At 40.4% G+C, this 22,478-nt stretch overlaps 1 protein-coding gene across 1 annotated transcript; it reads left to right on the top strand.

Annotated features, from left to right (window-relative positions):
• Window positions 1-2,491: 2,491 nt before the first annotated feature.
• Window positions 2,492-20,910, top strand: LOC128740669 (protein-glucosylgalactosylhydroxylysine glucosidase-like). Its single transcript, XM_053836231.1, has 8 exons — window positions 2,492-2,777; window positions 3,980-4,338; window positions 4,724-5,173; window positions 12,953-13,370; window positions 13,426-13,664; window positions 13,732-13,819; window positions 19,997-20,733; window positions 20,798-20,910. Exons 1-8 carry the CDS (start codon window positions 2,620-2,622, stop codon window positions 20,908-20,910), a joined length of 2,562 nt encoding a protein of 853 aa, XP_053692206.1. The 5' UTR covers window positions 2,492-2,619.
• The last annotated feature ends 1,568 nt before the right edge of the window (window positions 20,911-22,478 follow it).

The raw sequence follows: 22,478 nt of genomic DNA, 5'->3' as shown, positions 1-22,478 counted from the left end.
CCTCGTCCCTACACATGTCAGGTTTCCGTGTGTAGCCCTTCCGAGTTTGGTTCACCTTCTCATAATACTTCTCATAAACTAAGCTCGGAATAGTTGTTCTAATTCCTCACGATCTCTGTCCTCCTTTTGGCGCTTTTCCTTCTCAGAATCGTGGTCAAATGGTTCCTAGCTCGTAGGTATTTGGCCAGGTTCTCTCTAGTGGCAATACTAAGATAATTTTTCCAAGCAGTTTTTTCCCCTCCAGCGCTTGTTGGCATTCACCATCAGACCAATCATTTTGTGTACTCCGAGGCTCAATACCTAGTGCCGCGGTAGCGGTCTCTCCGATGGCCGAGCGTATTCTGTCTCAATTGTCTTCGAGGTTTGAAGCACCTAACTCCTCGGAAGAAGGCAGTGCCTCATTCAGTACTCGCGCGTAGTTCTCGGCAGCTTGCGGGTTATCTAGCTGCCTCATGTTCAGCCGAGGAGAGCGGCTTTGACGTGTCCGGTATCCGATGGACAGCTTTCCGCGCACATGTACTGCTACTAGGTAATGGTCTGAATCAATATCCGCACCCCGTCGGAAGTGTACGTTCGTGATGTTAGAGAAAATCCGGCCCTCTTTGAGAACGTGATCAATTTGGTTCATTGTACGTTGGTCAGGTGACCTCCAGGTGGCTTTGCGAATATCCTTGCGCTGGAAAAAGGTGCTTCGGATCACCAGGCCTCGGGAAGCTGCGAAGTTTAGACATCGTTGGCCGTTATCGTTCGTGTCGGTGTGCAGGCTATGGGGTACTACTACCGGTCTATACATTTCTTCCCTAACGACCTGGGCGTTCATATCCCCGATGACGATCTTGATGTCCCGTGACGGGCAGCTGTCGTACGTTGCCTCCAGCCTCGCGTAGAACGCTTCTTTCTCATCGTCGTGTCTACCTTCGTGCGGGCAGTGCACGTTAATGATGCTATAATTGAAGAAACGGCACTTCAACCTCAATACACACATTCTCTCGTTGATCGCCTTCCAATCTGTCACGCGATCCTGCATTGCGCCCAATACTACAAAGCCCATTCCCAGTTCGTTGGTAGTGCCACCGCTCTAGTAAAACAGGAACTTTCCGCCACGGATCTTCCATACCTTCTCTCCTTTGCGACAGATTTCCTGCAGAGCTACGATGCCGAGTTTGCGGGTTTCAAGCTGTTCAATCAGCACCCGCTCGCAACATGCGAAATTTAGCGATCTGCAGTTCCAAGTACCGAGTCTCCAATCGTCGTCCTTGTTCCGTCGCCTAGGTCGATGCCGAATATTCCGCTCCGAATTTGCTAGAATTTTGAAAGTGTGATTTAATTTAGGTGTGTAGCTGTACTGGGGCAACACTACCGAGTCACGTAATGGGGCTGTCATGGTATAGTGCCGAGACTCACTATACCTCCTTCCCGGTTAGTATACGACCTTAGTTTCCACCGGGGTTGGTTACCCGATCTCCGCTGAGGTTGCTCGTATTCCGCCTGGTACCACGAGGAGGTCGGGATCGCAGTTGCTGGATAAGAGGCTAACGACCACTATGGGGTCCATGTTCCGCATTATCCAGCCATTTACCAGGCTCCAAAATTTCCTACAGATTTGTAATTATGAGCCGACTTTCATACATTTATTAACTATTTCAGGAATAAAATAATTTTCCGCGACAGCGGATTAGATTACGATTAATTATGAATGTTTTTGAAATACCAATTCAAAAATTAAACTGTTAGGTAAATGCCTTGTTAAATAATAGCCTAGCAATATAAGGTGAACGAGTCAAACTGACCAACTAATTAATTAAAACAACTTCATCAAACCTTTTGGTTCTATTTTCTACTCGAAATACAGGAGTAAAACAGTAACACATCTAACTGATAACCCCGGTAGATGCATGCTGGGCCATTTAAGGCAGAGTACCAATAATGCTGAACGGCATTGCTCGAGATTGGAAAAGAATCATTCGAACGACACGCCGCGGCGCGGCCTGACAGAAATGTTTACTATTTTCCTATCAGTAACAGAGCAAAACTCGTTAGCTCTGCATAAGCTATACGGTCGAATGGACGTTGCGCTAGAAATTCTCAGAGCCAGCCTACGGCTTTCAGTCACGACAAATCATATTCTCACAGTTCATAAACTGTGTTTCCGCGGAAAGCATCGAATCGAACAACTAACAACAGCAGCCCATCAGCAGCGGGTAGGAAATTCGTGTCGCGTGAGTAACATCGTCTTTCGGCGCTGAAGAAGAACTTGAATTGCCTCAGCTCAGCTAATAGTCAATTATGCAAATCAGAGCCCTGGAAACTGCAGCGTTGCCGCCGCCACCGCCACCGTCCACCGAGCCTACCGAGTGAGGAAAGCAGCGAAACAGGAAGCAATAACCCATCATTCGCGATTCAGACAGCAAAATAGCGCGATGAGCTAAAGTTGCGAGCGCCATCGGCAGAATTGGAGCGTCACAAAAGTGCACAACTTGCAGAATAATCATCATAAGGGGTCTACTTAGCAAATGAATTCAGTGTATATGTCGAGGGAAAACAGACCGTCAAACTGCATGCACCTACCTACTGCTGGTACCACGTGGGACACGAGGAATTAAAGCGAACCCAGCGAAAATGCTTCTGCTGCCGGCGATTCTCATACTTGCCGGTTGGTGCTGTTTTACCAAACATCTTGGCCCTGACGAGATTGTGACAATAAAACAGAATAAGGTCATTTCTCGTGAATCGGTGACAACAACACAACAACCGGTGCGAATTGCACCGACTGACAGGTACGATTATGTGTTTTGGCTACTTCTATGTGTAGTGAAGGCTACACGTTGCTGTTCCAATTGTGCAATTGGGTCTGACCTAACTACAGCTCACCTAGCCATTGCAGGAAATATTCAAAGACCTTATTTATGTTTACCGCTTTAATTGAAAGCTACTTGCAATTATTTTGAAATTGTTGTGAAAGGTAAACGGCGATGTAAAAGCATTTTTAACAAAGAACCTTTCAGTGTAGGAGCGAAAACTTTCTCTTAGTCTGAAATCGGTGAAAACTATTAACATACCTAGCTGAAATTCCTTCCTTTGTGGTGGAACTCGGGTAGATCGATCACGGAACGACTCGCATAACTCCATAATTGGCGGCTGATAAAAGCCTGAAAGAACATTTTATAAAGCATTATACAATCAGTTTATTTACATTCAGTTTTCTATTTATTTATATATTCACCCACTGTCCTTCAGAATAAAACTTCGATGTTTTTGATATCAAATTGTTAAAAAGTAAATCGTGAAAATTTAGAAAATTTTTAAACCCAGTATTTTTAGTTATTTTCAAGCTAATTTCTTACTTTTTTATTTTTAAATGAGCTGATGTGATTGTTTAAACGTAATGAAACCATATCGTCTTTAAATTTTCTGGAGAAAGAAGCATAGGATATTTCAAACACACTTTCAAAGAAATGAAACGGATGAAAAAAAGCAAATTGAATCTAAAGATAAACTAGAACTTAGCGGTGAGTTTCCCATGAAACGACCGTGACGAAAAATTTTGACCTAATAATTTCTGTACCACTTGTGCAGCTATAATTGTGGGATTTTGAAAAATATTAAAATTTTCCTAAGTAATTAATCTTTACCAGGAATAAATGCATCCTTCTAAGCCAAATCAACACAATAATCATGTTTCAAATTTTCACTTTTTTCTATACTTAACATATGGGATAAACGTAATTATGGGTTCGGCGGTTAAAATATGTATGCATTTTCAATGGGTTGATTAATTAACCAATGATATTACTTATTACACATCGTTCTGCACCACCCCAGACCGGAAATTATAACCGACATATTTTGACCACGGCACTGCTAAAATATGCACATATCTAATTGTGGGATTTTTGGATTACCGAAAGTGAAAAGACGCGTACACACCTGCTTGCTTGCGTTCAAATATCCTATCGCTTACCCCTCGTGCTTATTATAGATTATCAACCGATGGGAATCCGCTTCCGACCCTAGCCAACGGTCACCTCGGCTTCACGGTGTTCGGCGATGCGATCTACATGAACGAGCTGTACAGTGGCCGTCGAGGGTTGAGCCACCGCGCCAGGATAGCGAATGTGGCCAACGTTCGTCTGCTCCTAGCGGACGCGGACGATGCAACTAAGCGCGATGGGAACGGACTGACGGCGACCATGCGAATGGATTTCAAGTCGGGCACGTTTTGCGTCGATTATCGAGGACCCAACAATAGCTACAGGGCAGAGCAGCTGATCTATGCCCATCAATTCTACAATCGTGCCATCGTCAATCAATTTACGATCGAAAGACTGACTGCAGAAGGTTAGTACGTACACTACATATTTAGAATGCGATGCACTTAGAGAGATATAGGCTACCCGCAGCAGTGGAAAAAAAACTTGTAAAATATGAGACAACAAATCATGTAGTTTGCATACTAATCAGAGGATTTCTCGTAGAGGAGCTACCTATTCGATATATCGTTAAGGACGTGCTATCTCGAATCATTGTTTATTCCGGATGATTTTACATTCATTAAATTGAGCGGAACAGCGGAAGATCATAACTTAGTTTAAATTTATTTTAAGGTTAAATTGATTTGCAGCTTTCATATTATGTGATTCGCAATATTTAAAACAATATTATTCTAATACAGAATTACGACAAACAATAATGCATTGTAACGGTTTTACATTCCTCAATTTAGCCGACATTCGTATCGCCTTGCTTCAGCCATTCCCATCGCCGGCCAGCGAAGACATCATCTTCAACTTTACCGAAACCGTCTTCATTGACCGCGATGCGGAACGAGAACGACGACATCGACGACGACGACGGTTCCGTCAGCAATCAGCAGCAGAACGCCCGCCGATATCGCCAGGAAACCGCCAGGATGAATATTCAACAACAAGAACTGTCCGCCGTCGTCGCCGCCGCCAGTCGTCGTCGGTGTTGTACAAGGTGCACCGAACCTGCGGCAGCACGGCGGAGCTGGAAGATCCAGCGGGCCATCCGAACCAACCGCGACGCGTCTGTGTCTTATGGAATCATGTTCCAGAAGAGCTCACACTGAAACGGTCCGAGCGCACGGTGTCGTACAAATTTATAATGACGGCTGACGAAAGTGCCCGTTTTGCCGAGGATGAACTGAGGGAAGGTAAGTGATGATGAGTCCAATTTAGAGGTGCTCAAAAGAATTTTAAAGCTCATTAAATGGTAAATGACGCATTGTTGTGGTTGTGATAAGGCATCCCAAGTAACAATTTGGGTTTTATTACACTCTTATGATGGCATTCAAGACCAAAATTGGTCTGGGAGACCACCATAAGAGTACAATAAAACTCAGATTGTTGCTTGGGATCGTTTCATACGAATAATACAGTTTGACTATTTTTCTTCCTGCGCAGTCACTCTCACTCAGCCATTCTCAAATTTTTGGTTTTTCTAAATATTAGGCCGTATGAAAAAAAGAGTTTGTTTGCTTCTCCAATAAGATTTACACGGGAAAAGAAAAGCAAACTGTTTTATTCATACGACCCATTGTGATGACCATGTCGCTCGACCCATAAATATCCCATATAATACAATTTATATTGTTGTACATACACTAAAGTCCTTTTTTACACAGGGGATACGTAGTAAAAAAACCGTGTTAATTTAGAAATAACTGAAAAAGCTATTTGAAGTCCAAAACTGCCATGAATCGCATAACAGTCCCATTTTCTATCAAGTTTCCTATATAAAAGGGACTTTTATGCAATTCACGGCAGAAAAGTCGTCGAAAAAACCGCTCGAATTTAAAAAATCGCTGAAAAAACCGCGTTAATTCGAAAAATGATGTTAAAAAACCGAATTAGTTCAAAAATCATCATAAAAAACAGCGTTAATTCGAAAATCGTAAAAAAATGTGTAAAAAGAGACTTGAGTGTATAAGAATTTTAATATACAAATTAAGTCAGTCTTATTCTAAAATGTTCCAATCAGTATGTTATTGTAATACGCATCATCAAACATTATTACTAACAAGTTGGTGCATATTTTTTGACGTGCGTTTACAGTAATTTTATAGAAAGGAAATCTTGCGTACAAATAACAAAAATACTAAAGTTTTTCTGGAAGTGTGAAACATATGATGGAAAAATAAAATTTTGTTAATGAACATTGAGGGATATACCAAGAAATAGACAACTCCCGCTTCTGGCAATCCCAAGTTGGATAAGAAAATCATGGATATTTACCATAAGAACAGATCTGCTCCTTACGCGATTTGGTCAAGAAATTTTAGACAAGCATTGAAATGATTTAAAATGTTCCAGCGGGTTATACACAGATGTTAGTCTTGGTACCATAAAGGGGCATTGTCATGCTACCATGATATTAAAAGGATTCCTCCAGCCCAACCTGTTGTAATCCTCAATTTGGTCTACTGTTAATAGCTCCAATTAGGGTATGAAATGGAGAAGGTAAATGAGGAGCGTCCAATATAGCTCTAGCTATCCCAAGCCCCTACCTAGCGCCTCCACGTGGCCATACCCAGTAATGCTCTATTGAGTAGCCAAGCTAGGAGGTGCGAACTGGGTGGTTCCCGGTTGCCTGATCTCAAAACCGTCGTCGTGGACAGACGGCGCATCCACACGACCTTGCGAATAGGTAAGCATAATATATGTTATTTTAATTTTCTTTTTCGTTTTAGCTTATGAAGCACCTCCTGCTATCTATATAGTGAAAACTTTGGCCAATACGAGTGTTAATACTGCACATGGATACCAAAAGAAAAAATTAAATTAATTATTAGAAGCACCTATGGAAACTCAAAGAACGCAACTCTATTCCATTCGAAGGACTGCTGGTAAGATTGTTCTATTTTTGCCCATATATACCACATTTCATAAATAAACTAGAATCGGGAAGTGGGAAGGACCTGTTTGAAGCGGTGTGCCTAGGGAGAGTGAAACAGTTTATTTTCTAGGGTTAATCTTGGCCCGATTAACAACACATCGTGTATAATGAGCGGGCTCTTCTTCCCACCTACTGGAGTCATTATGCATTAAGACGGTTTGTTCAACGATTGACTCAGGCGACTTAGCTCTTGGAAGGAGATTCTCTAAATCCCTGGTACGTGTGAGTGATGTTGCTTATCGACCAATTTCCTTTTGGCCCTTCATATAAGAGTTGAGAAGCGTGACCAATCGTTGAATACGTACAACTATTTTTGACAGGATAGGCTCATTGCTATGAATGGATGTTCTGCTAAAGCAGGTGGTAGTACTGTATACAGGGATACCTCGATATAAGACAATTTATGATTTTAAAAAGTTGTCTTATATCGAAATTGTCTTTTATCGAAGCACGATTTTTTCAAAACAAAAAATGTCATTAGCGATCGCCAATTTTGCCCTGTGTTGTGTGTTTACATTTTTTGAAGTATTTATTATTGTTTGAACTATTAGTTTTTTACAATTTTAGGGTTATTTTGAAATAATGAACATCTTCAAGGCGCCGATATTGACATGGAAAATTAGCCCTGGTATCATTACCAGCTGTGTCAAAGGAATTGATTCGATATAAGACAAAATTGTCTTATATCGAATTGTCTTATATCGAGGTTGTTTTATAACGAGGCTGTCTTATATCGAGGTATCCCTGTATTCATATTCATATTCATGGTTAATAGCTCCAATTAGTATCTCATGCATGACGATGAGAAATATCAGCGGTGATATTATGCAGCCCTGTTGTTGGAATCCAGCTTGCTGGCGCCGAAAATTGGAGTCGATCTTCTCCTAGATCTGATTAAAGATAACTTCACAGAGTACTTTCAGAGTATTACAGAGCTACGTGACGCCACGACAGTTACCGCATTCAGTTCGAACTCCCTTTTTAGGGACTTAAAACAACGTTAGCTTTTACCTTGCATCCAGTGCACCGGAAAAGTCGCATCATCAGGGCTGGCAAAGATGGATCAGCTTTGAGCACCTCCGCTGAAATCCCCTGGCACTCTGTTGGATTTCATATTTTTGATTTTAATTTTATTAGGTAGCACTTCAGAGTTGACGCAATTTTTTCACTGAAGGGCCAATAAATTCTGCAGTTATTCGAATGAATGTTTGAAAACGAGATTGCTTCCATTATTGTACAGGAAGCATAACCTTTTTCCTCTATTCCGACCAGATTTGGCATCTGCTCATTTTGCAAATTGTGTCAACGGCATAGTCAAGAGGGAAAGTAAAGCATTGCTTAGCGATTATCTATTTTCGGTACCTAACCTCCTTGTTTTATTCGGCAGATTTTACAACCAGCTTTTATAGTACAGGACAATTGGGCTCTTTAATATTACAAAAACCTGATCCTTTTGACATGAGCAATTGCCAACCGAGATTCATATTATGACGACCGAAATTTCAAATTAATAAGGCCATTGCAAATTATTTTTAAAGTTTGTGTGTGTGTGTGTGTGTGTGTGTGTGTGTGTGTGTGTGTGTGTGTGTGTGTGTGTGTGTGTGTGTGTGTGTGTGTGTGTGTGTGTGTGTGTGTGTGTGTGTGTGTGTGTGTGTGTGTGTGTGTGTGTGTGTGTGTGTGTGTGTGTGTGTGTTTTTGTGTGTTGTGTATGAGGGTACGAGTTGAACTAACGCTTCTAGCACGAAATAGAAATAGGGATTCAAACAGTGGAATTTCCGAAAATCGACCAAAAAAAATTTCTTTCGTTTCTGTCTTTTTCGTAGATTTTTACATGGAAAATAATAACGTATATATTAGGTGCAAGAATAGATTTGGTTTTTAAGTTCTTTAAGTAAAAATTCCTAAAATCCATTTTTTTTTTGCTCGATTAAAAAATTCTCTTTGTTTTTGTTGCCCAACACCGGAGGGACAAAAACTTTTTAAAATATTTGTAATGGCCTAAACATAATTTTGAGTTTATTTCTAAGTGTTCCAATTTTTAGTCGAAATTCAAATTTAATCTTCAGTATAATTTCAATTCCAATTAGGTACATGGGCCAAGTTCAAGTACTAATCCAAGTTAAAATTTACAGCCAAATTCTAATCTGATGTCAAACCCAATTTTAGGTCTAATTGAAATCTAGTGTCAAATTCTTTGAAATATCCTGGCTAGGGCACGTGTGCCGCCTGATCAATTTCTGCCAAAATAGCACGGTACAAACAAGTTACTTCAAGAAAGGTGATATGCGTTTTCTCAGATACCCGTTCACGTTAATTTCCAAATTGACGTTTGCTTGTCGCTTTTCAAGCTACAGATACAGATAACCTGCCACACTGAATATTTCTTATCGAATTTTGACAGTTTCATATGGTTGAAAATATCTGTCACCTTTCCCTTTTTGGTTGCCGTATAAAATTCCTGCTCAAGAAGTTATTTGAAGTTTACCGTGATGATGATCGTCGTCTATCACCATGCAATCGAAGATCGTCAGTATCGTTGTGTACAGCTTCCGGGATCGGGTTTATGTCTTCCTATTTTATTTCTGTCCAGATTTGGAGTCACTACCTGCTTACAAAGCCTTAGCGTGACATTGTGGCATCCTTGGCGAAAATCTATTTTGGCGCCCCCTTGTTTCCAAGATCAGTATTTTTTCCAAGTTTATCATTTTTTCGTATTCGCCCTTTATCCAATACTTTACCACTTAACGTATGTATTGCCCTGCCAGGTGGCCTTGGGGGCCAATCAAAAGATAGACGTCGGTATATTATTCAACTCTTTCGTGGCCTTGGTGGTCAGCTCCTTCTTGATTTTGGTCACAAAACTATTGGAGTAAATGCTCCGTTTGAGCTTCGCTTAAACATTTTTAATTGGTAGCAGTTGGGGAACGTTCGGAGAGTTGGTGATCGTCGGTACAACGTTTATCTTCAGCCGGTTCATCTCCTCTAGTGATTTCTTGTCATGATGGCCAAAAGACTAAAGCTCTTTCTTTGCGCAATACTTATTGATGAAGACGGCAACATCCGGTAGATACTTCGTATCTCATTGTTCACCGTAAACTCCGAAAACACAACGGCGCACAGTGGCGCCAGTCAGAACAAAACTGAGACAAAACTAATAAAATTGGTAAAGTAGTATGGAACTTACATATTTTGTATATAACTGTGAACCAAATTGACTACTATAACTTAAAGTTTACAAATATTTTAAAAAAATCCATAATTAGGGTGTCTCTAAAATAATTTTCTAAGAAAAGTTTTATAACTACTTGAACTATTATTTTTATTTTGTGTTTTTTTGCATTGGGCTAATTAGGCGAAGTAGTAATGACCTTGTAACACTCAGCAACCCATAACGTTGAGTCACATTTAAAAATAATTTTTGAATTGTAAAAATAGCACTTTCTCCAGCCAATAACCATGTTTATTCTTTTTTGATTAAAGCATTGTTTGTTTGTTTATTCACTAAAATTTGAATATCAAAGTGTCACTTCTGCTCTGCTGACCTGGTACTAACCTTTAGCTGCTAAATGCTCAAAGATTGTCTTTAAAAATATCTATAATAGTATTGCTACAAGTAATTACAAAGCGGAATTGCCTAAAAACACATGGTTCTAAAAAATTCAATATTTTTAGTCTTTGCGCAAATCTGCGCAAAATGCGGATATGATTTTTGGAAAGTAGATTAAATTCTACATAAAATATGAAAAAATTACGGTTACCTTCCGTTCCCAAAAAAAGATGCTAAACTTTGAAAATGCGAAGTCACATGTGTGTTATTATTTTGAGATTTGAAGCAAATATATTTTAGAGTGTAGTTGATTTTCGTCAATCTGCAAAATAAGGAGCAAATCTATAACCATTTCAATACCAAATCGCGCTTTCTTTGTGTGCAAATACCTAACAGGATACGATTAAAAACAGTTTTTCGGAACTTGCGTTGAATGAAAAATATGGGAAGTTGCCACACAAACTTCAGATTCAAAAAATTCTCCAAAAAGCTGTATCATTCCCAGTACTCTGAAAATTTGGAATATAGTTATTTAGTCTGTCTACTTTCATAGAAAAATAATACTTCATGGAAAACTTCAACTCCATTTTGAGTGTTTTGTCTCAGTATTTTCCGCTGTGCGGCGGCTTGAACATCCTCTTCTCGCTGATCGTCAGCCACAGAAGGATCTTCTTTGGAAAGATTTCCTTGATTTTCATCGCTTATTTTCTTGGTGGGGGACGTACAGTTCTCGGTCCTCTGCCAGTCGTTGCCGCTAAACGTCAAGTACTTTTCGTCACCCATTATGAACGCGACATTGTGCTTAGTCGGAAAGATGTTTTTCACCAGCACCTTAAGCCGTTTTCTGGATGATTGCATGCTACTCAGACATAACCAGCATTGACTGACTCTTTCGCAAAAAAATGTCCATTTTGGCCCATTACTTCACTGTTTAACCGGTTGCTCCGACCTCCCGGTCCAAGGCGCGGAACTATGAGGCCACCTTGTTCGCGATCTTCAGCTTCTGATGCACGTTACGGTCGTGCAGCACTATCGGGTAGCCGGAACCAGATTTCCGTTCAACGCTTTTGCCTATCTCGCGGGGAATGATGTTTTGCCAGATTGGATTTATTCAGCGGATACCAAGTACTCCACCATGTCCAACTTTTTCATTACGGGGTGAAGCTGGCAGTACGAACAATGCATCGAGCGTAATTGTTTAACTTTTCGCCATGGCTGTTGCATGCAAATCAACTGGTAGCGTGGCATGAAAATTCGCTCAGCCCAGTTTTTAATGCATATGTTATTGCTGATGGTTTACTGAAACGCATGCCCTTTTTTTGCGCCCTTCAGAGCTAGCGCCGTTGGCGGGAGCCAGCCTGGCCAACCGTACGCTACGGCGCTACCTGCTTATAAATCGGTTCATTTTTTTAGCTTGATGCATAGTTGTTGATGACACTTTTAGCTTGTTTGCGACATCTCGGATGGAGAAGTTGGGCTTTTTTCTTGACTTTCTTTATCCGTTAATGCATAAAATTTCAAAAGAGCAATGAACTTTTAGGTTTTCAAGTGTTTCTCATCTCTAGATAGATTAAGAATAAGAATGTTATAAAGACATAGGAATGCTTTGCATAATCTGATAAAGATTAGGTTAGGCATTCTTTGGCAAGTTATTGCTTTGAATACACTATAACCACTTAACTCTATCAAAAAAGGAATCTATCATCAGCCTCGATTGTATCGAAAACGAAATTAGCAATCGTACAATATGTAAAAGTATATCGCTTTCAATTGATCATTTGCAGAAATTGAATTTCCATTGACGGTGGAAGGTGTCTGATTTATGCTCATATTCATCTGCATGGATAATAGATTTTCTTTGTTTGACACCCGCTGCATTCAAAACTTTCAAAGATTCAAATACAAAAGTATTTTGTAGCTCCATCACTGCACTGATTACGATTAGCGTCAAACAAACGTTACCCATGAATATGAAACGATGTAATGGCACAATATTTTGCTAATCGAAAATGCTAATGCGAAAATAACAATATAAGTAGAAATGGATCACCTTATACTCGCGGTCGTAAAAGCAGCCGATTTGAGCATCCCTCTGTTCTACTGTTTTGCACGGACGTCGGTGAAAAGCGACCTGCGATTGTGCACCTCAAGATGATAAAATAAATTTTTTACCCTCAGTTGTGTTTTTATTCCCTCCGTTATGCTTATTTCACGTCTAAATCAGACTAACAAAATAAATTTTCTTTCTGTGGGTCACGGTTCGGTTCCTTCTTTGTGGATAATAACACATAACTCACTGGCTGCCGAGTGGTCATTTGTAGTCCGCTAGTCGCGATGAGTAGAAGAATCTCAAAATTAAAAAATCACATTCACCAGTTACACTGAAGGGGTTATCCGGTAACTTTTACAACCGTCTTAATGACATACTAAATTGAAAATAGCCCTCCCCAACGATGACCGGTAATTCGTTAACACCTCAGCTTTTTGCAGTACTCAACCTAAATCCCGCAAAACTGCTGCTGCAGCACAGCAAGGTCTGGCAAAATTTCTGGCGAGATTTTGATATACACCTGAAAGGCAACCATAATTTAGAGCAGGTGATTCGCTCAAGCATTTACTACCTGATGAGCAATTTCCCGTTAAGTGAACCTAATCGTCCATCATCACGGCGGCAGCGGCGGCAGTCGAAGGCCTATCAATTCGGCGGACTGAGTCCTACAGGGCTCGGTCGAGGTGGCGCGAACCTAGACGACTACGAAGGCCATTCATTCTGGGATACGGAGATCTGGATGTTCCCGGTGGTCAATTTAATCGAGACTAAATTTACACGGATGTTGATTGATTACAGGTATAGACGGATGCTGGCTGCCGAGCAAAACGCAAAGGAAAGCGGCTACCGGGGCGTGAGGTTTGTCTTTGTCAATTTGAAGTAAGCTAGTAAATTGAATTAATAATTTTCTTAGATATCCCTGGGAAAGCGCCTCATCAGGTATTGAAGTCACTCAACCTTGCTGTCCGGAAGTGGCAGAATTTCAGCATCACATCACGGCAGACATCAGCTTTGCTTTGCGCCAGTTCTTTGCTGCCACGCAGGATTTCGATTGGTTGCAAACGCAAGGATGTGCAATGGCGCGAAAAATCGCCGACTTTTGGGAAAGTCGAGTTTCAGAAGATCCCGTTACTGGGCTTTACGACATTGTAGGTCAGTATCTGCGACCGTTGAAAAGTACTTGTTAGCATTATCGATTTTCCTATCGTTTCTTCCACAGCTGTGATGGGACCGGACGAGGATCATGTAAACGTAACCAATAACGCGTATACCAATGTGGTAGCAGCGTATGCGCTTTACTTTGGCGAGTTAGTATTTTTTTCGTCATTAAATTATGCTGTAGTGACTTGCTTTTTTCCAAAACCTATGAACTGAAAACTAATTTTTCAAAACAATGGTACAATTCAGTTCGAATGGTATGGACTTCTAAATTAAAAAATATGCCGAAATTCGGGGTCTACATTTTTTCCAAAAAACTTTAATGGAACATTCCAATTTTCTCGGACATTGCAAACATGTTTTGCTTTCGAACCAATATTCGTAGAACAAACAGCGCTGGTAACAAAAACTAAATCAGTTAGCTGACTTTGTTAACGTGACGATATATCCGTTAAAGTTTTACTCTCAGATCATCCTGAACAATTTGGTTTATAACGACCAAAATAAAATCTACACCTATAAAAATGGATTTCTGCCTATCTGTGCTGCGTGAAAATTTGCATGTAGAGGTTTTTGGGGCCAGGGAAGGTTCTTATGATGGTTAGAGACCCCTCCCCCACTAAGAGGGGGGTTCCCATACAAATGAAACACAAATTTTATTGGTTTAATGGTTAAGATTTTTTTATTGGTTCATTGAGACCCCTACCCCTTTAGAAGGGGGGGGGGGGCTCCCATACAAATGAAATACAAATTTCCTCACAACTCGAGAACTAAGCAAGCAAATGGAACCAAATTCGGCATGTGAAGGTTTTTGGAGGCAAGAATTTTTTCTATGGTGAATTAGGACCCTGTGAGATACACATATGTGAGGTGCATACCGCACTCTGTATTTTAGTATTCCTTCCCTCCTTACGACGTGAGTATCGGCAACGCTGTCAGGCGACGCTGTCATGTCATAGTGTGCGATTATTATTGGCAACTTTGCTTATGCGTCTCCCTCTTTCTCAGCAGACTCTTGGACAGGTAAGACGTAGGGGAAATGTGTATAATGTGCCCCCCTAAGAATAAATGGATATATCTCCGTTATACTTCCCCAAATTAACGTTACAACTACGTGTATATGTTGGTATTTAAGCTGACAACCAATTGCAATTGTTTATTTCATTTAGTATTGTGGAATAAATATGCTAGGAATTATTTAATAAAAGCACCTAAATGTTGTGTTTCTCGTCTGCGCGGGGTAAAATCACAGAGAACAGACATCCATTCAGGAACAAATTTTTCGGGAATTCTTGGATAAAATTTCAAATCAAAGTCACCTAATATGCTAGCGACACCACCACTATAGTTTCCCAACTAAATGATTCTTTTGATTTGCACACTGACAACCTTTGGCTCCTCTGGCACTAGTATATATGGACTATATGCATTATGCTAGCGCCAGAAGCTAGCTGTTGTGAGTTTAGTGTAGAATTTTGTGCGCCTTTAGCGACACCATCACTATAGTTTCCCAACTAATTTGACATAAGTTTTATCCAAGTGGGGACCTTTCGCTTGGATGTCTGTTCTCTGTGGTAAAATGCCCCACCTGCGGTATAATATGCCCAATGCGGTAATTTGAGTATTTCTACCAGTGACAGACCAACTCTATTTTGAAGAAAGTAAAACTATTTCCTTTGTTTTGCCAAATATCGGTATTTTATGTAAAATAAACCTAGTTTCGGCCTTCTGGTGCACTTTTTCTTTTCTGCATGGGGCACATTATACTGCAGCTGTGGCGTTTTGTACCGGGTAGTTGAATTACCTAGAATTTGGACGTTGGTAATAAATTATTCCCACCACGGTTGCTCTACAATACTAATTGAATTAAATAATGGCAATTGGCTTCAACTTAGATCTGTTTACCTACCACCGCAAGTGGGGCATATTGGCCTGCTTTTACTTATTTGAAAAAATATTAAATGCTAAAGCAAATCAAGCGTTTCATACCGTTATTTTTGGCAGGGATGTCTTTTTAAAGTTCACTTTACGCAATCGAATCGCAACAACCGGTTATTTACAGATTTTGACAAGAAAATAGCTTATGGAAATGACGCCAAAAGTTACATCGGAAGCTGCTCAAAAACAAATTTATTTTTGTTTTGTTTTTACAGCATGTGACAACTGTCATACTTGCATAGTAGGCTAGTTCCATCAAATACTATGGTTTCTGGGTGGTTTTGCATTTTGATTTCGCTTGTTCAGCGAAAAACGAAGGGGGGGCACATTGGCCAGGGGGGCACGTTATACACAATTCCCCTACTTTGTGCGCGCAGTAGTTTTCCGTGCCGAGTGATTCTACAGAGTAATATGAAATGGCGTCTGGTATAAAACGCTCATGCAGTTGGGAATTTTACAGACCCCTCCCCACTTTAGGAGGGAGGAGTTCCTATACAAATGAAATACAAATTTTCTAATAACGTGAGAACTAACCAAGCAAATGGTACCAAACTTGGTATGCGGGTGTTATTGGAGGTAAGAAATTTTTCTATGGTGAATTAGGACCCCTCCTCATTTTCGGAGGGAGGGCTCCCATACAAATGAAGTACAAATTTCTTCACAACTCCAGAACTAATCAAGCAAATGGAACCAAATTTGGCATGTGGGTGTTTTTAAAGGCAAATTTTTTTCTATGGTGAATTGAGACCCCTCTCCTCTTTAGGAGGGGAATTATGACCCCTCCCCACTTCAAGAAGGGGGGGCTCTCATACAAATGAAATACAAATTTCCTCACTACTCGAGAACCAAGCAAGCAAATGGAACCAAATTTGGCATGTGGGTGTTTTTGGTGACAATTTTTTTTTCTATGGAGAATTGAGACCCCTACCCTCTTTAGGAGGGAAATTATGGCTCCTCCCCCCTATAAGAAGGGTACTCCCATACAAATGAAATACAAACTTTCTCATGACTAGCTTAACATAACATTCAGTTGGGTCCGAACGAGCGACAACGAATAAGGAGAGGATCACCCCGAGGATCAAAATGGTGCCTTCCACGAAAAGGTTTTCTGTGAAATGTTATACAATCACAGCAATTATTTAAGTGCTATCCGCTTTATTTTATCTGGCTAAATAGCAGGGGGATTGTTTCCTACTTTACTGTGAGGAAAATTTGTAAATTAAACTACCCATGCTTTCATAGTGACGTAACTGCCAAAATGAGCTATTTAAGGTTGAGCTTCTCAGAAACTTGCTAAACTCGAGATTGTGACAGATTCACGATTTATGTACAACACATTTTAATTTGTGGCAATACAAAATTTGTCGGGTCAGCTGGTGTCCGGTAAAATAAAATAAACTATTTTCAGAAGTCGTCGTAATTGTTCAGCATATGCGTATTAAATTTTATCGTGCAAGTTGGTATGATAGGTGGATGAAGTCAATGTTGAAAGTTTGCAATTTTCGACAAACTTGTTTTAACCAACAAATATATTCAATAATACAATCTCAATTTCTAGCAATATCAACTTAGGGTACGGGAGGGAATTTCACCCCATTAAGCGGTAGCCTGAACAATACTCAGGAATTACGTTGAAACTATATTCATTCGAGACAAGATTTGTATACCAGTTGATAGAATAATCACACACTAACAGATGTAACACTTCGAACAAATTTTCCAACAAAACATCGTTTCAATGGCACCCCTAAAACTTGGAAAAAAACACTAGCATCACCTGGTGCAGTCTTCGCGCTGCACAGAGTAGCTCGTTATAAATTTTAGCAATGCTATAAATTTACTTGTATATTATCTGACAACAGCGCCAGTGCAAGCGAGTGGCGTTCTCGCGCAGCGACTGTTGTTTGAGTCTTGGCTCAAGTGAACATTTGAAATGATCGTTTTTATTGGCGATGGAATGAGGCTTCAGTGTTACGTCTGTTAATCTGTGGAATAATATTTACTGAACGCCGACGTATTTTGGTCTTAATGAAACGCTACTGAATTTGAGTTATAGTCGCGAGAAATGATGAAATCGCTGCGGGCCCATTTTCTATAGTGGTGTCTGTGTTGTTTAAATCCGGCAAGCCGAAAAGCCTCCACAGAGATTACTGCTTTTCAAAAACAGATCAAAAAAGAGGATAACGATAACGGAAAAAAAGAGGATAACGATAACGGAACGGAGGATGGATAACGTGTCGGTATTGCCTACATGTCGGTTCATTGAAGATAGCTAGTTTTGCAGTGACAACAGCTTGCTGCTGGCGCTAGTGTATCATTAAATCGTTCATATATACTAGCACCAGAAGCAAGTGGTTGTCACTCAAATACTAGCTATGTCAACACGATAGAAGAGTTTCAGCCGCAACTGCCTCACACATTGGTAGTAGTGTGAATAGAGCGCCATATGCTGAAATTAAAAGCAAAATGCTGCAAATTGCTAGTGAATGAAAATTGATTTATATTTCCATATCAGAGCGGAATTTTTGTGTTCTTCCGTGATAAAAAGAAGTAGAATTGTTGAGTAAAAAGAAGTAGAATTGTTGAATTGTGATACCATATTCACAGTTGTTTAGTTTCTAGAATAAGTAAACGTGATCATAATTATGTATTTTCCAAACCATCATCCAGAGCTGATACGCGTAAGCGATTGCTTCAGTTTTTTCAGCCTAATTACGTGTTAGTGGATAAACCGTGGTTTTGATATTTATTGAATAAAATTTAGCAAATTACTTACATTTTTATGAAAATAGTTATAACACATTAAAGCCTATGAGTGCTACATTCGTTTCAGTATTGTTATATAGCGGCAAAGTTTTTATTTAGGAAAGCGCAGCCAATGTATGCCGCAGGAATGTATGCCGAATTTAGTAGCGTGCTGGAAATACCCTCCCATACCCTACTTGTTTCGTGTGACTTGAAAAGCGATTGATACTAACTTTGTTTCCATAGTTTGCTTTAAGGAATTTTTTGTGGGCTAAAATATACTAATATAAGACTACCTATATGAGAAAACCAAGCGACTTTAGAATTGTTACTTGGGATGTCAAAAGCTGAAATTCAAATTAAAAAAATTTAACGTTTAAATCTGTGAGTCAAAAATTGAACGTCAAAATTCAAAAGTCAGATGTGCCCCATGATATTCTATACCCAGATTTGTTACACCAAGTCATTGCTGCGTGCTGCCGCTTTTAGAAAAATACTTTCTAAAAGCAGCGATATTTCTGTTTACTGAATTCAATTTTGTTCTCATTTTCCTATCCTGAATAGATATTACAATCTAATTTTCATCAACTATTGTACACATCGACAGTGTCAGTCCAAAGCGTTAATCAAATAAAACCACAAAACTCGTACAACTGGCAAACCGACCGAAATCGAGTCAGATTGTTACCGGAAGAAATGCTGCGCCACAACATTGTTGCGAAGCGAAGATTGCCACTTTCCCACGGCACGCCGCGCCACCTCCGTTCCTGCCAACCGAACCGTTGTTGACTGTCGCCGTTGTTGACCACACAGGCAAATCCAACTGCATCTGATCAGAACCGCTCATTATTATTGAAAGTCCAAACCGTTACCAATCGCATTATACATCTGGTCTGGCCTCGTCTGGTCGAGTCGGATCGGATCGGAAAGCGGAAGAATCTCTTTGGACTAGAGCAAATAAATCATAAAACGTCTCATCTAGCGCTAAGCCCCACTTTTTAACGGGCGAGTACAATTATGATCTCTGCGACTGCATTCGTCGGATCAAGCACTATAATTCTCGATGCTCGGATTTGATTTTCAGCTTTTTATTGTGCCACGATATGCGCTGAACGGAACCAAACCACTAGCATCCAGAGCATGAAGCTTTTTGATTGATTTTACATGGGAAAAATTCTTCTTTTCCGATAGGTACGACGTCTCCGGTTGTTTTCTGATCCGGCCTTTTGACGATCGTTTTCATTATGTCATTATTGTTTGTTCATCATCTTTCGAGTGTATCTATACTCTTCGGAGGTTGATCTGATTTTTATAAGGGGAATGTTTGATATTGATTTTATCCGGTGGGCCGCATTAGGTGATGCGAGGAGAGTGTTTGGAGCTGGAAACAGAAGCTTTGGAAAGGAAGAAAGAGAGAGATTTTGCTCTTTGGAAAAATCTGCTTCCTTCAACAGCACTGCTTTACGTCTTACGACAGCGCGCGGCTTCATTGTACACGGTCTGGGTGGTTGCTACAATGCGATGGGAAACGTACGCCTTTCTCCAGCGGCCATTGAAACAGCGATACCTTTCATCACGTTCCCGTGACTAAATATTGTGATCATATTAGAATATCTGAGCCCTTCAATAATCCATCATTACAGTTTGACGGAATGCCTGTGTTCGAATGACGACCGTCACCATGATGGAGACCATCACGACCTGGACGATGATAATGGAATGGCGCCCACCGACGATGTCAACGGCAGGAACCGAAGCGCGCTGGCGAGGAAAATAAAACTGTTATATGACACTAAAAGTGACTACAATCCTCAGTTTGAAGGGTACCGCTTGGGGACACCAATAAAGCAAGCTGACACTGTGCTGTTAGGGTATCCTTTACAATATCGAGGATTAACCACCAGTACCAAAAGTAACAATTTGCGTTTCTATGAACCTGTAACAAGGCGAACTGGTCCGGCCATGACTTGGGCAATGCATGCGATTAATCACCTTGATTTGAACAACATGGAAAAGGCTGTGGAAAATTTTAAAAGAAGTTTTCAGAATTATGTGCGAGGTCCCCACCGAGTTTGGAACGAAGTCGAAGTCGGACAACGCGGAGCTACCAACTTTCTCACAGGTGCCGGTGGATTTTTGCAAGCGGTGATCTACGGATTCGGAGGTCTACGTCTACATCTTGATCGGCTGCAAATATGGAACCCAAGGCTGCCTCCTAATATGACCGAATTTGAAATAAAAGGATTCAAATATCTGCACGCTAGTTTTACTTTGAAGGTAACGAAACATATCGCAACGCTGGAAGCTACCCGCATTAGTAGAAAACTTACTATACAAGGATGGAATAAAGACGAGCAATTTTTAGTGCAGAAACAAATCTGTAAGTATCACAGTAAAAAACTATATAATTTTGCGTTGGTTCTAAACAAGATCTTTACTTGCAGATAACATTACTAATACTACCATTATTATTAAATCATTTGAAAATGTTTACAAAACTTGTTCTTTGCCAGAAGATCTTCTTACCCCAATAGAGTCAACTCAAACTCGTACATAAATACGTTTTTAATAAATATACTCAAAATGATGAATCATGTCATATTTTAAAATTGCTATAGTCGTTCTTTGCACTAAGCGCATAGCCAACTTACTGAAAGACTTGCGTTATTTGGACTAAGCGCTCCAGATTGAGGTGCGTTAATTGAGTCCGACGCTGCGCAATAGTAAAACTACCCAGGTAGAGGTATAGTTACTATATATATAGTTCGGCGGATAGAAAACCAGGCGAATTGGCATCCCTGATTTATGAAATTAAATTTGAAATTATGGTGAAATGTGCAGGTTTTTACGAAAAATAATCACTGGCGGGTGTTGAAAATGACTCGTTCTATGAAAATAAAGTGTGTTTTTTCAACATTACTCCTGCATTTTGGATTTTGAAAAGCTTTTGGCTCCGCTTTTGACGTTTATTTGGCTCCCGATTTTCTATCCGCCGAACTATATATATAGTAACTATAGGTAGAGGTAACTAATAAGCATTGACATAAGCAGCAATTCAGCCGGTTATTGACGTATCAAGCATTTTATACTGCACGTTGTTGTTTATTAGCTTTTTGACTGCATAGATGTTGTAAATTTGCATCCAAAATACTATACAAATTATTCGTGTCAGTAATCAGCTGCAAATAAGCATTGTCAGCTTTATGAAAAGATTAGCAGTAAAATAGCCGTATATTATGCCAAAATAGCATTCAAGTAGCATTTAAGGCGATTTAAATGCTTATTGGCTTGCATTTGAATAGCATTGGTGATGCTTATTGGTTCCCTGGGTAATAGAAATTATCTAATAACGCCTTTACAGTCCGTTCTCTTGATTTGCTGCCGAAGACCGTTCTTAGCGCTCGTCTATCGAACACTCCTCTAGGTTTCATGCCCGTAGGGAACAACCGGTCTTATGAGCCACACTATGTAAGCGGGTTTAGTCTGTTCGACCGCAGTTGGTTGTGAAGCCATATTAAACACGACTTCCTTTAATAAAACGCCTCTGAATGTCACAGCTGGCGTCATCCGTCATCAGTGAACCAAGTTAGATAAATTCGTCAACTACTTCGAACTCATCGCCGTCGACCGTTACCGTTGGAAAAGCGACGTTAATCTGCCTCGGTTCCACCGACCAGCCATACAGTTGAACGCGAACAGCTATGGCAGATAATGCACGAGTACGGATTTCCGGACAAACTGACGCGGCTGATTAAAGCTACTCTGGAGCGATTGATGTGCTACGTGCGCGTTTCGGGGATACTCTCGAGTCCTTTCGAATCGCGCAGAGGGTTGCGGAAAGGGGATGGACAGTCCTGTATGTTATTTAATATCGCTATTGAAGGTGTGATCCGACGAGCAGGCATCGAAACGAGAGGAACGATCTTCAGCAAGAGTAGCCAACTCCTAGCCTTCGCAGACGACCTCGACATCATTACAAGAAACCTTGGGACGACGGAGGCAATCTACGCCAGACTAAAAACGGAGGCTAAGACGATAGGGTTACAACTCAATGCGTCGAAAACCAAATATATGGTACGAAGAGACTCCAGAGAAAGCAACGTTTGCCTCCCACGAACAGTGACT

The sequence above is a fragment of the Sabethes cyaneus genome, chromosome 3, assembly GCF_943734655.1.
Source record: "Sabethes cyaneus chromosome 3, idSabCyanKW18_F2, whole genome shotgun sequence".
NCBI classification, from domain to species: Eukaryota; Metazoa; Arthropoda; class Insecta; order Diptera; family Culicidae; genus Sabethes; species Sabethes cyaneus.
Note: the sequence above shows the minus strand (reverse complement) of the source record. Positions and strands in the feature narration are given on the sequence as shown.